The 13,393-nt window shown below is 49.4% G+C and overlaps 4 protein-coding genes across 4 annotated transcripts; 1 reads left to right on the top strand and 3 right to left on the bottom strand.

The window, feature by feature from the left end:
* Positions 1-4,856: 4,856 nt before the first annotated feature.
* Positions 4,857-5,185, bottom strand: EI90DRAFT_3078805 (uncharacterized protein). The gene is made up of 2 exons (XM_039061795.1): positions 5,075-5,185; positions 4,857-5,020 (listed from the first exon to the last, which is right to left on the bottom strand). Exons 1-2 carry the CDS (start codon positions 5,123-5,125, stop codon positions 4,913-4,915), a joined length of 159 nt encoding a protein of 52 aa, XP_038910679.1. The 5' UTR covers positions 5,126-5,185; the 3' UTR covers positions 4,857-4,912.
* Positions 5,186-7,127: 1,942 nt separating this feature from the next.
* Positions 7,128-7,755, bottom strand: EI90DRAFT_3078797 (uncharacterized protein). The gene is made up of 4 exons (XM_039061794.1): positions 7,656-7,755; positions 7,351-7,463; positions 7,241-7,283; positions 7,128-7,183 (listed from the first exon to the last, which is right to left on the bottom strand). The coding sequence occupies exons 1-3, from the start codon at positions 7,692-7,694 to the stop codon at positions 7,241-7,243; spliced, it is 195 nt and encodes a 64-aa protein (XP_038910678.1). The 5' UTR covers positions 7,695-7,755; the 3' UTR covers positions 7,128-7,183.
* A 79-nt stretch (positions 7,756-7,834) lies between these two features.
* EI90DRAFT_3078794 (uncharacterized protein) lies at positions 7,835-8,610 on the top strand. The gene is made up of 2 exons (XM_039061793.1): positions 7,835-7,851; positions 7,941-8,610. Exon 2 carries the CDS (start codon positions 8,138-8,140, stop codon positions 8,381-8,383), a length of 246 nt encoding a protein of 81 aa, XP_038910677.1. The 5' UTR covers positions 7,835-7,851; positions 7,941-8,137; the 3' UTR covers positions 8,384-8,610.
* Positions 8,611-8,669: 59 nt separating this feature from the next.
* EI90DRAFT_3078790 (uncharacterized protein) lies at positions 8,670-10,319 on the bottom strand. The gene is made up of 3 exons (XM_039061792.1): positions 10,207-10,319; positions 9,826-9,924; positions 8,670-9,771 (listed from the first exon to the last, which is right to left on the bottom strand). The coding sequence occupies exons 1-3, from the start codon at positions 10,279-10,281 to the stop codon at positions 8,959-8,961; spliced, it is 987 nt and encodes a 328-aa protein (XP_038910676.1). The 5' UTR covers positions 10,282-10,319; the 3' UTR covers positions 8,670-8,958.
* Positions 10,320-13,393: the final 3,074 nt, after the last annotated feature.

Here is a 13,393-nt window from a genome sequence, read left to right as displayed (position 1 = left end):
TTTGAATTGATTAGTCAACGGAGATTTGTCCTCGTCAAACAGCCATATTGTTACAGGGTAATCACAAACAACCCTAAACAGGAAGCTTGTATGAAACGCGAGAGGGCACCCGTTTTTGCATAGTAGCACAGCACCTCACTCTATTTATAATTATCATATTCCCGGTTATGCGAGACCACGCTTCCACAACAACTCTCTAACAGTACCAGGGGAGCATGCCACCCACATGTGTTGAACCTGGGGTCGTGAGCTGGCACGGCAAGCCATTTGAAAAAGGCAACGCGGAAGACTGACGAGCTCGACGGGAAGATGAGATTGGGAAAAGCGAGAGCGGAGCCCAGTTCTCAACGTTTGTATTGAGCGAAAGCTATGCGAATGTACGGAATCGTTCTCTCCCACAGTGATGAACCGGTAGATTGGTTTGACTGGCTAAGAGTGACATTTTTAGCAACGGCCGTAAAGTGAGCGCGGCACCCACATGCTGGTTGCTTCAGTTGACGTGCTGGGGATCATCATCCTGTATCGTATTGGATCACAAAAACCTCCGGTTCATTGTGCTTGAGGAGCCCGCCCAGGGCCGAAGAACCGCTACGCTACAGGCCAGGCTGCGGGTTACTAATGCGCGCCCTTCCCAGTCGACATTTGACACCCAATCGGGTTTCAGGGCAGATGGCTTCGATATGCAAGCACCCCATGGTGTCGGGACAAGTTTGTCTATTGACGCCAAGCTGGATTGCAATTCAAAAACTTGAACTCCACCTTCCCATCACAGTACTAGACGCAACCGAGGGTTGGAATTGACGATGTTAGACACCTTGTCGGACGACGGTCAATATTACAATATTACAATATCATTCGCAAACCACCAGCGGTGTTGGCCGAATGTTGCCGCATCGGCTCCTGTAACCACGTTCCCCGACCGTAGTTGATCGGATGCTAGCTGGAGCTTTAGAATGCTGTGTACCCTGCACTAGCCCCAAAGGCCATTTGTTACCTTGGATGATGAGAATCTGCGTTAGACTGATTTAGGCAATGCGATCTATATATAATAGGTGCTAACGCGCAGCATCAACTTATCTTAGCCGCCTACGTGTGCACCCCCTACCCGATCATGACGTCTACTTATGCGGGTCTCGCGACTTCCTTGTGGATGTCCTGAGCTGCACGTTGGTCCTATACGAGCACCTTATGAGCTGAGCCTGTTGAATGATGTATTTCATCCCCGCGCGTGCGCTGCGCTTGCGCGCAGCGCTCAGGCTCTGGTACGCTCTTTACCTTGCGACCCATACGAAATCTACTTATCATCGCTCGCCGTCCAGACATTTCAAGAAGCTGACTTGCGAGACTTACATACACAAGTAAGCGCCCGTCCGTTAGCGGCCTTCTGACATGGCCGCACGGTATTACACTTTGATATCTCTGTGGCCAATTCAAGCACGCCCCTGTTCATCCCAACCGCCAGATACTGATAGTGTGGGCGCTCCCGTGGAATCAGTGTCCAACGCAGTGCACCAGTCCCCAATCCCCGTTAGTGATCCTATGACAATCAGATAGAAGCCCCTCTCCGGCATATATGACATCCGTGTTATAATCCATGAATCAAACTTTGTGGACCCGTCGCGATTCTGGATACTCTAGAATCTAGCGCCAGCCTTGTGACCGTATGCGATTCAGGAGTTGGACAGACTTCTGAAGAGTTGTCAAGGTAAAGATAGGCAAGGAACTCGATACTAGTAACAATACAATAGAGGTGATAGGGCAGGCATTCGCCACTACGAGGTCTTAATGAAGGCTAACAGCCTGTTGAAGGCCACCCGTCACGGTTGGATCATGAAGTTGACCAATTAATTGAGAATCCCCCACGACAGACCAGGAAATTTAGTCAGGGAGGACCGCGCCCCTAGCGTCTTTCAAGCCGAGCATGCTACTCTGAGACGAATATGCACCGAGGCCGAATGGAGGACCGTTGTAGGCAGGACGAGTGGTGGGACCATGTGGAAACCATTTCAGCCCAAAAGAGGTACATACTCCCATTAGGTCTTCGATTAACCAGAACTATAGGCACTGGTCTATGTGGTGAATACAAAATGAATTCTCCTGTATGGACCTCCATTTCCGTTCGTTACCAAACAGATCCCTTTAATGATAATGTGGATTAAATAATGTGACGTACAAAATGATTTCAGGCTGCGAGTCGCCAGAAAGGAACGCTTTGAGCGGCGGGCCATGCCAACCGCTCGACCTCATACTGTGTTCCATTAGACAGTCAGGACCAAGGACCCCATCAATAAAGCACAAAAACAATCCACTGATTTACCCTTGCTGCACGCCCAGGTACGCTTCCAACTCTGCACCTACCGCTCTGGGGTCTTTCGCCCGAATGTAGATGCTCCCTTCGCCGAAGATCTAAGATGGTGGAGGGTTCGGTAGTGGAGGCGTCAATGCCCCGTGCCAGCTAAGAATGGCCATGTTGTAAAACCCCAACCCTGGCAACACACCTAGCGCGACCGTTAGCACATATGCAGTGCTCGGGTATCCGGAAGAAACAACAGACGTACTCTATGTGCGTCGTCATTTTAAGATTCACCCGGTCCTGTATGTTCCTGCTGTGAAACAAAAGGGAATCAATTTGAGCGGTGCCTCCTAATAATGACAGCTGATTGAACGTGCCTCCAGAATAGAGCGATCTTCCGATCTACCATCATCTACTTGGTGTGGTATGGTATGTTCCGAGAATAGGCTGGTCACTTCCATATCAATGTTCGGGAGAAAACTTAACCGCATCGCCAGAATAGGCTCGGGAAGGGACGGTGACATTATTATCCCTTCGATCAAAGGCGCCACGGTCATACATTGGCAACTTGAAAATGATCTTATCCCCATGCTCTCCAGCTCACTGGATGGGCCCCTTTATAGCACCGGCTGAGATCTTGGACGCTAAACTAGCCTCCCAGTAATCTGAAGTTGGACAGAATTCTAAAAGCAAGTCAAGGACCGTACTCGTCACTAGGAACAATACTTAATTTCTTAGCTTGTTGAATCAAGTTTTCCATGCAGCGAACAATGTCGGGAATTCCGCAATGATGCGGGTATGGAATGGTCGAGAACGGAATAACACCTGTGAGCGGGGGTGACGCCATCCTAAGCGTATCAACATAAACCTACGCAGGTTGGACGCTCATTTAGACCGCGAGACTCATAGCAGCGAGCCCAACCCACCGATTAGATCACTTGGGCTTTTGAATGCCGGAAGGCTGTTGCACTTTGCTCAATACCCCCTAGAGAAATGATCGCTTCGACCCCTCCTTTCTAGTTGGTTGTTTCCTCCCTTCCAGCAATATATATGGACACGATTGGCTTCCAGGAATGTCTGGATATCTGGCTGTGTAACTGAAAAGGCGATTTGTATGGCTCTTGTCTTTCATCTCCGAGGTGGTTGTGCCATCGGAAATCGTCGAAGATAGGATGAGGATGATGGAGAGAGAAGGGAGCGGATAAACCGAAGTCGTCACTGTCGAGTGGCGTTCATTAGTCATGATGACCAAGCAGCGTCATATTACAAAGTCATAGAGTCCTGCCGATGCCGAAGAGTGCGATTGAATTGAATCTGGAATCGAGGGCGACTTCTCCTTAATTATCGTCCATGTGGGCCACAGACTCGCAGCTTGTGCTTCCATTTCGATCATCGGACTCCGAGCCGAGCTGGAAGAGAAACAATTGATGGCCCTTTCACTGCGGATCGCGTAAGCGCTTAAAAGATCCAATTTCACACACTCAAAGCTATTTTATAGGTCTCGGTGGTCAATTGAAATGGACGTATCACTAGTATAGCAGAGTACTATCTGTGAGTATAATGGTTTTCTCATTTACACGCTCGCTAGGTCACTTCTCTCCCATGTGACATTATTTTTTTCCCCTGTAACACCTCCCTATCTTTCCCACATTCACTCCGAACCTAGGCTAGAAGGAAAGTAGTGAATCCGTCTGGCCACTTGGGTTCAGGTAACACGAGATGTATTGGAAACAAACGTACATGAACCGTGTGTCAACGGAACAAGCAAGAGGTCACCGACTCTACACATGACACGAGAAATGGAAAACAAAAACACGAGTCGGAAGACCACCAGTACTATACACACAATCACACACCACCGAGCAAAGCAGAAATTCTGAGCGTGAGGAATCAACTTGGTTTTTCGGTCCGGCTGATCCGCCACCGCCCATGCCAACTCAGAAAGGGACAAGGTGATATCCCAGCTTCCGAGCCAAGCCTCGAAGCCAATAGACAACATCCTCATTTGAGTTCGTCTTCATCCACCTATCCTGTACACGATCAGGAGTTTCGATCGCAGCAACGATCGGCACTGGTCCAACGATGTGAGAAGGGGTAGATCTGGAAGGCCCAGCATGATGGAATGGGTCCAACGACGTAGGGTTCGAGATCTGGGAACGGGAAGCCATTTCGGGATCAGGGTTGAATTGAGAGAAGGGAAGCATCATGTCGAACAGTGTAGGGTCAATCGAAGCGGGTCCTTCTCCCGAACCTTGGACAGGATGGAATAAGGTTTGGGTTTGGAGATCCGGCAATTCTTCATCGAGGTTGGGATCATGTGCGGATGACGTCATGGGAAACGCGTAGAGAGGCCAATTAACAGCTGACGCGGCACCAATATAATTCGCTGGAAAGGCTGTAGTAGATAGCGAACCATCGGGCAAGCCAGTGGGCGTTTGGCTCTCCGGCATATGAGGCGCATGAACTGGAGTTGCCATCGGCACGGAAGCGGTGGGCTGGGTGGGGTTTCCTTCATAGGCTGCGCTCTGACCCGTTGAATCTTCAAGGATCGATTGCAGGTCTGAAAGAAGCTGGCGAGACTTTGGAAGATGTGCTACATACGGAGACAGAGAAATACGATCACGGTGTCCGACGAGGTTTGGAAGCATCAGACATACCGATCCATGCACGCCCAGGCTCAGCCATCCTTTGAGCCTCACGCAAACACTCCCGGGCTCTAGCCGATCTCTATAATTTATTCCTTTCATCAAGAGAGTATCAGCGCGGTGGGGAAAGACATACCCTGACCTCATTGGAAACCGTCATCGAGCAGGCAAGGCATTCAATCCGCATCCTGCTACATAGACCACAAGATTGGGAATTTAGGGAATCGACGCATCCCTTAAACCGAGGGGTGAGTAACTGCACGGTGAGGAGGTCATGTGCAAGAAAAAAGTTCTATGTTACACTATGTCACAAGAATGTGACTCTGTCCGAGGCATGCCACGGTGATGACAATGCCAAAGTTTGAAGAAATTGGAGAATCGGGTATTGGAATCTGGAGGGACACACCTTTCCTTTCAGTCGACAGACAAAACAATGTGATGGCATCAAGGCAAAAATGACGGGGGTGAGTGGTGAGCGATGGGAGATGGGGGGAATGTACCTTGTGTACCTTGCAGGCTTTAAATTCGGGTAACATTGCAAATGAATCGGGCGCAAAATACATATGTAAGATATCAAATGCAAAAATTCCCACGAAGTGTGGGGTTGATATTCAGCCCTGACCTTGCACACTTCTACAGTGCTTCCGTTTCGATCATCCAACTACATTATTTTTTCCCCGGAAAATTATCTGTCCTACATTCACTCCGAACCTAGCCTAGAAGAGAAGCAGTGAATCCCTCTGCCACCTGGGTTCAGGTAACACAAGATATATTGGAAACGAACGTACATGATCCGTGTGTCAACGGAACAACCGACCCTACCCCTACATTTGTTCGATCGCGTGGTCTTGGTACACATTTGCATTTGCATGACATGCCGTTGGTCTTCCATGTCAATGCAGCACCAGCTGTCGGTGAACTTGTATGTATGGTCTTCGAACGTTCATCAGCTACGTTTGAGCCATACCTATTGTGCTGCGCGCATATCACAATTATTACCAATTGATATATTTATCCACCTTCGATCATGCGTGGGCGCTTGCTCGCAATACGCAGTCCTTACCTGATGACTTGGATAGACGTCGAATGTTATCACTCACTGTCCAAACCACCCCAGTGGCTGACCGCTGTGACTTAGATGCGAGCGTCAACTCGTTAGCCGCCCTCCGCCATTGCTCCGCCATGACTGCAGTGCGTTTGCCGTAGTCGATTTCTATACGTTAATCAACGCATGTGAGCACTCAGGAATGACATGATTATTCTTCGGTAAAAAGCTACGTCAGCAACAGTACTTCGGTACAATTGGGTGTTCGACCGCACTACATGCTGTGTTCACAATGGAAGCGCCATCTTGCATTCGCGCGAATTCTGCATCGAGACCAAATAGTGAATTACATGGATTAGCGAACGCAAGCACGAGTCATGAGATCACAAATCTTTTTGTACAAGGACTTGAAGATTCAACAATATTCAAACACTGAAGCCGCTAATGGCGCAAGCAATGACGCACATAGGATAGGCTGATCCACATCAATAGTTTATCGTCACTAGATCATGAAGAGAAACAGCTATTCGAGGGCACCATGAGTGGAAACGGCAGCGCTGCGAGGGACGAGGTAGTAACCCATACTCCACGCCAGTCCTCTAAGCCAGTCCGCAGCATCTTCGCTCCAATTCGATGGATTACACATAGTTTCGGCGCGAGTTTCATGTGAAAGGCCCGTATTTACTTGGGTGTAAGGCGCTGTCGAAGGTCCAGCACCTCCACAGCTGACAGCGTCATGCGAGTTGTCCAGTATCGGAAGACTCCAATCCTCGCTGTAGGCTACCGTCTCATTGAAGGTCATTGGCTGGAAGGCGGGTGGCAAGTTATGGAAAATGGTCTCATTAAGGGGGAGGCTTGCTTCGGGACTGGGAATGGTATGAGGGAGTGATCCAACATGCAAGAGGGCCGCTTCGTCATCAGTTCTGACATGTCCAGATGAGCCCAAGGTAGAATATGGGGCCTCATTAATGGTCGGCACGTTTCCGAGAGCGTCTAATGGCGGGATTGCAGTGGACATCTTGTAGGCTGAACCAGTATTCACTCCGTTCCCCCATTCATGAGTCCTGTTTGGCGGGACAGTCGTTGGGGAAAAGATGGTGTTCGTTGCGGAGATTATCGGTTCAGCTACAGGCTGAGTTGCTGTATCCCGGAGGCTCGATTGTAGATATGAAAGAAACTGTCGCGTCTTGGGGAGCAGTGCTATCGAGAATCGGAATGAGTTCTACGACAGACAGGGAATAGGGACCCATTATGTACCTATCTCAACATGCCCAGGACCGCCGGAAGCCAAAGCCTTGGCCTCCTCCAGACACTCCCTAGCCTCGGTCGATTTCTACAGGGATGATCTTAGCCTTCATCCATCACACAGATCACAACTCACTCTAACCGCATTGGGAACCTTTATTAAACAAGGCATGCACTCGACACGCAAGTGTTGACATGCGGTGCAGAGTAAGTGATTCGGGAGCTGGACACATCTCTGAAAAGTTGTTAAGGCGAAGTTAGCCAAGGAACTCGTTTGCTCTTAATTGTTTGGCCCATGCAAGAACGCGCCTTTGGCGCCCCCAATCAGGCAAAGCCATCGCGTGTTGAGCAAGCACCGAGGCTAAGTGATGAAGGACTATTGTCCACGCGAAGTTGAACTGCAAAGATGCTTCACCGGAGAACGCACCTTCCCTTTCAGCCGACAGAGAAAACAATGCGAGGGCATGCAATCGAAGTGGATTGGGGGGATTGGGGAACTGTGAGGCCAAGAGAATCCATCCTCCAGACCTTTTTACAGCGTTTGTGATCCCAATTACAAATATTTGTTCCCACGGCCTTAATGTGAGGTTCCTCACATGTAGTCACCGCATCGGAAACGAAAAGTAAGTCTAAGTTTGGTTTCTTTGGCCTGTTTCTTCCAGTTTTTCAATTCAATATTTACCCGTTTCTTTCTCATTTTTTCTACCTAAAGAAACACGCAATTTTTGTATTAAGAAACAGGCCAAAGAAACCTGTTTCTTCATACCGAACGAAGCCTTAGGACAAGTGAGTCGTTGTAACTCCAACAACTCTGTGGTCATTATTTTATAGAGTCGGGTGCTCCTGCCTTCGTTCTACCTCTAGGGTCTTTGACTTTGGTTAGCGGGGCAGCCATTAGGCCCATGTTCGATGGCCAGTTGGTGCCGCTTTTGCTCGATAGCAAATTCCATAAAAGGGATTATGAATATGATGCAAGACAGCGGTGATACCGTGTACGATATAACGAATGGAGCCTACGCTTGCGGCATCGTATCTGGTTCCCTCAAATCACCTAGTGCTAGTAATAATACCTCGCTTAAGGTCATCACGCACTACGCCCAGCATCTCGGGCCGAAAAACTGCTCAATTGGAAACTTGTGTGGTCATGGCATCTAACAGTTCATCACCAGGACTGGACTAGCTGTACAGCAAGGTCCCCCCTCTGGAGTGCTCCACAGCATCTGAAGGTTTCTGGGACGCGAGTATGTTACGGTTACACCAAGGGGCCATTTTATTTTATTTTGGTGGAACCTTCGGTAGCTTTGCGGGCTCGGGGCCTGAAGGTTTGGTGGAAGGGCAGAGCCTTCCTAATAAGGGGCCATATTTTGGCTCCTAGGTAATTTACAAGGAATCACTTGTGCACATCCTGGACCGGGCTTATACAAAATATCATGAATGATCCCATGAATACTCGCTATTTTTTCCTCGGTGAAATGAATTAAGCTACGTCAAGAACAGCGCTTCGATCGCCTAAGACCAAGTCATGAAGGAACACAAGCTCACAAATTTTACTGTACAAGCACTCAAAAATTCCATGTGGCATAGAATCTCCAAACACCGAAGTCGATAATGACACAGGCAAGGACGCACATAGAATCAGCTGGCCCACATCAACGATTTATGGACACACTAGATCAAGCAGAGAGAAGAAAGACACCTACACCCAAAAAAAAAGCCATGAAACGGAACTCTTACACTAGGGCCCCGCCACTGGAAATGACAGCGCGGCGAGGGACGAGGTGATATCCCATACTCCAAGCCAATCCCCTAAGCCAGTCCACGGCATCCTGATCCCAATTCGCACCATTGCCCAAAGTTTCGGCACGAGTTTCATGCAAAGAGGCATCTAATTGTGGGTAGGGCACTGTAGAAAGTCCAGCGCTTCCATAGTTGACAGCGATATGTGAGTTGTCCGACATCTGAGGAAGATTCCAATTCTCGCCATAAGATACTGTCTCGTGGTTGGGAGTTGTTGGCTGGGGCGCCAAGTCAGAGCAGATGGCACCATTCAGTGGAATGGTTGCTTCAGGATTGGGGATGTGGGCAGGATACGGGAGGGAACCAACATGCAAGAGGTTCGCTTCATCGACGGTTCTGACATATCCAGATGAACCCAAGATAGAGGATGAGGCCTCTGAATTAATGGGTGGCATGTATCCAAGATCATTTATCGGCAGAACCGCGGCGGACACCCCAAAGGCTGAAACAGTATCTACTCGGTTTTCCCATTCATGAGTTCCGTTTGGCGGAACAGCCGTTGGGGAAAAGATTGAGGTCGTTGCAGGGATCCTCAGGTCAGCTAGAGGCAGAGTTGCTGTATCCCTGAGGTTCGATTGTAAATTTGAAAGAAATTGTCGCGTCTTTGGGAGCGGTGCTATTGAGGTGGAATGAGTCCTGCATGGGACGACGACACACAGAAAATAGGGGCCTATCTCAACACGCCCAGGGTCACCGGAAGCCAGAGCGTTGGCCTCCTCCAGACACTCCCGAGCCTCGGTCGATTCCTATGGGGTCGGTCTCAACCTTCGTTCACTATCATTGCAATGGTGAGAACGCACTCTGACCGCATTGGGAATTTTGATTATGCAGGACATGCACTCAACGCGCAAACGTTGACATGCGGTACAGGATAAGTGATTTGGGAGCTGAACGCATCTCTGGAAAGTTGTGAGGATGAAGTTAGACAAGGAACCCTCATGCGCCACGGAGTTGGCCGAGTATGCATGCAAGAATAGCGTGACGTCTGGGCAAGTCGTGATAAACCAGAATTATTTTGGCCAGTCAAGAATACGCCGTTAGCGTCTTCCATATCGAGCCCAATCTGGAGAAGCCGTCGTGTGTTGCTCCAAGTTGAGCATGAGCATGAGCGAGGCTGAGTTAAGAAGGACTGTTGTCCCGGTGAAAGTGAAAGGAGTGCGATGGATTATTGAAGAACACACCTTTCTTTTCAGCCGACAGACAAAACAGCACGAAGGCATGGAGTCGAAGTGGATCGGGGGGCTTGGAGAAGTCATCCTCTAAGGTTTTCTACTGACCACACCCATAGCTCAATTCAAAACCCGGGTGGGCAATTAAAACATGCCACTGCACCATCTCCATTCATATGATTTCATACAATTCATGCTCAATTCATTCACGTACATGTCCTTCAATTCATTTCAACACCAGCATTTTATCAGAGAAATTAAGGATACCCGAATCGGATTTATTTATTTATCTCAACCCCTGCCCTTGGCGCTCTCACGAGCAGCCTACAGTCCGCAGGTTAAATATCTATAATAACGCTCACCCTTCTGTGGGAATTTGACAGACATGAACTATATGCAATGTCAACAGCCACCTTTATTCTACGCCACAAATTTCAACGGACTTTTCCTACAAGTAAGAAACCATACCTTGGTTCAGAGCAGTGCGTGAACTGGCTGCTGGCAGCAACCTGCCGACCCCGCACTGGAAGGGTTGTACCCTAGCTTGTCACATGGAGCATCTGCAGCTTGAGCGGCTCTTCACGTGCAGTGAATCAGCAGTTTTGATGTTTCGAAAAAATGCGGCGACGACGACCCCAGCCCTCCAGCCTGTCAACTGAAACGACCAGTATGTCGGTGTCATGCTCCCCCTTAAGTTGCCAAAGTGTTACTATTAGCCAGGCAAACAAACCTGCCCGCTCACAGTTCCGTACATTTACATAGATACAGGCGAGAACTATCCTTTACGGAGCTCCGCTCCCTATGATTTCCGTTGTTTTCTCCCATCAGTCTTTGGTCCCCGCTGCTTCTCCCTCTCCAAATGACCTATCTATGATAATGGTGCCGCCTCACAGCCCCAGGCTCAACGCACGCACATGATATGCTCCCAGCTTTGAGAGCTGTCATGGAAATGTTGTCTCACATAGCCAGCTCATGTGCGAATCCATGGCAGTTCAGGCTGCTTACACTTGGACACTCCTTCCTATACCAGAGCGGAGATCATACTCGAGTAAAATGTGCTACTAGGCAAAGCAGAGCAATAGCGAGTGCTTTCATACATTTTCGATATCAGCTCCCGTGTCCACCACAGTCAACCAATTGCCAGCTGGATTTTAGAATACTAGATATCCTAGACCAGTCCCAAAGCTATCTACTATTCTACTATAGGGGCTGGGGTCCTAAGGCCATTTCTTACGTTGGATGGTTAGAATCCACGAGGGTTGGGGACTGGTGCACAGGGATGGACACTGACCCCCACGCGAGCGCCCGCATTATTTAGCACCTGGGATGAATAGAGCTGTGCTTGAACTGTATCAATTGTGCACATAGATATGGATATGGAAGTGTAATACAGTGCGGCCGGCTATGCCAGAAGGCCGCTAATTGACGGGCGCTTGCCTGTGCATGCAAGTCTCGAGATCGCCTCTTGAACTGCCTGAACGATAAGCGATATAACAATATAAATCGGACAACTCCCCTACAATACAGCTAAGGCCGAGATAACATATAGATTCCGTATGGGTAACAAGGAAAGAGCAGCCTGAGCGCTGCGCGCACGCGCGCGGGCGCGGATGAATACATTATTCAGCAGGCCCAACTGATAAGACGCCCATAGAGCATCCACCTGTTCACCATGTACGATGTTGCGAGACTTGCATAGATTCCGTGATCATGGAGGCGCGCATGGGCGACTGGGGTGAGTTGATCAGGTGAGATTACTTCTCAGGCGTAAAGCTCAAAGGCTGGGAAATCTGAATGCCGCGCATCATTGCCTAATCTATCTCGCACGATAATGTAATTCTGCTGAACAGCCTTACAATAAGTCCCTCTGACATATATGGCACCCCTGTGCTAGCCTACGACTAAACTGGGCGGACTGCATGCACATCCAAGCCAAGTTGCGACAGAGAGAATTCTTCGTGGGTAGTCGAAAATCTAGCGTCAGCAGGACAAGCCAACCTTGTACCCCCAACATCCTGTTAGTCATTCCACTCCTAGTGCACTTCTATTTTGCACATCTCATGCACTCACAGCGCGCATCGAATTATATGGGCCAAGATCCTTTATTAATTCTACTACCTCCAGTACTGAACGTGCATTCAATATCGTTGACATCACTTGCAAGGATGCTTTTTGTTAAAACTGCAGTATTTCGTCTACTCGTTAGAAGTCATTTATAGAGAATGGGAGACACGCTTTGAAGGGGTAGAAGTGGAGGAAGTGGTGACGCATAGGACAAAGGAACAATAAGTTGGGTGGCGGGCGCCTTCAACGGATGCGCTCCTTCAACGCTTGGGGCTCATGGTGCGCTGCGGACCTGGACACGATGTTGGACAGTGTTCGATTCGTTGACGGTGCTGAGCCAAGGTGTCCGGACAGTGTTCTTACACGGAGACATGTCGCAAGGGGAGAGGGGCACGCGAGCTGGCGTTGTTGGACATGCCTGAGCAATCCGGAGTACGTTGAGTTGACCCTGAAGTCTGGGGATCTCAACCAGGCTGACTTGCTTGGACCTAGATCAAGCAGACCTGAGTCAGCGACTACGTCTGAGCCTGAGCCTGAGCCTGGGCCTGAGTATGCCTGTCGTATCATCTCTAAATGTGTCCTTTGTATGAATCTCCCAGCGGCTTCACGTGAGCATCCTGAACACCATTAAATATGTTCATAGTTTTGTTCCCATTTACCAGGGTCTGACCAACCACTTCCCACCGACCTAGGGGGCCTTGCGGAGCACGTCGGGTGTATCGAGTTCTACATCGTTAGCTTGGAAATATCCTCACCTGCGAGGCACTTCCAACGGAAGATCTCCTTGGGCTCAAGGGAATATGGTCTTATCGGCCTATTGGCGGTAAGCGGGATCCGCGGGGTCTGCATCGCATCAGCGGCTGAGCAGCTTGGGGCGGGGGGCTGGGTTCTGGTTTACTTTGCAAGTACTAGCAAGGCTCTTAGCAGCGCACCCGCGAAGAGTCCTGGTTCTCCAATTGCACCAACGTGTGCAGGTTAGGGGTTATCCGATGGACTGCAAGATGGGTAATAGTTTACCAACAAGCGGAGCCTGGGATGTCCTCTAGAGGTGGAATCCTTTGTTACCTGAGACACGCGAGTAGTGGCCCCACGGTCAAAACACAGGCTAATGCGGGGCCAAAGAAATTGCTCACTT

This window comes from Cantharellus anzutake, assembly GCF_015039405.1.
Source record: "Cantharellus anzutake strain C23 chromosome Unknown EI90scaffold_77, whole genome shotgun sequence".
In the NCBI taxonomy this organism is placed as follows: Eukaryota; Fungi; Basidiomycota; class Agaricomycetes; order Cantharellales; family Hydnaceae; genus Cantharellus; species Cantharellus anzutake.
The sequence above is the reverse complement of the archived record's forward strand: the minus strand, read 5'-3'. Positions and strand labels throughout refer to the sequence as shown.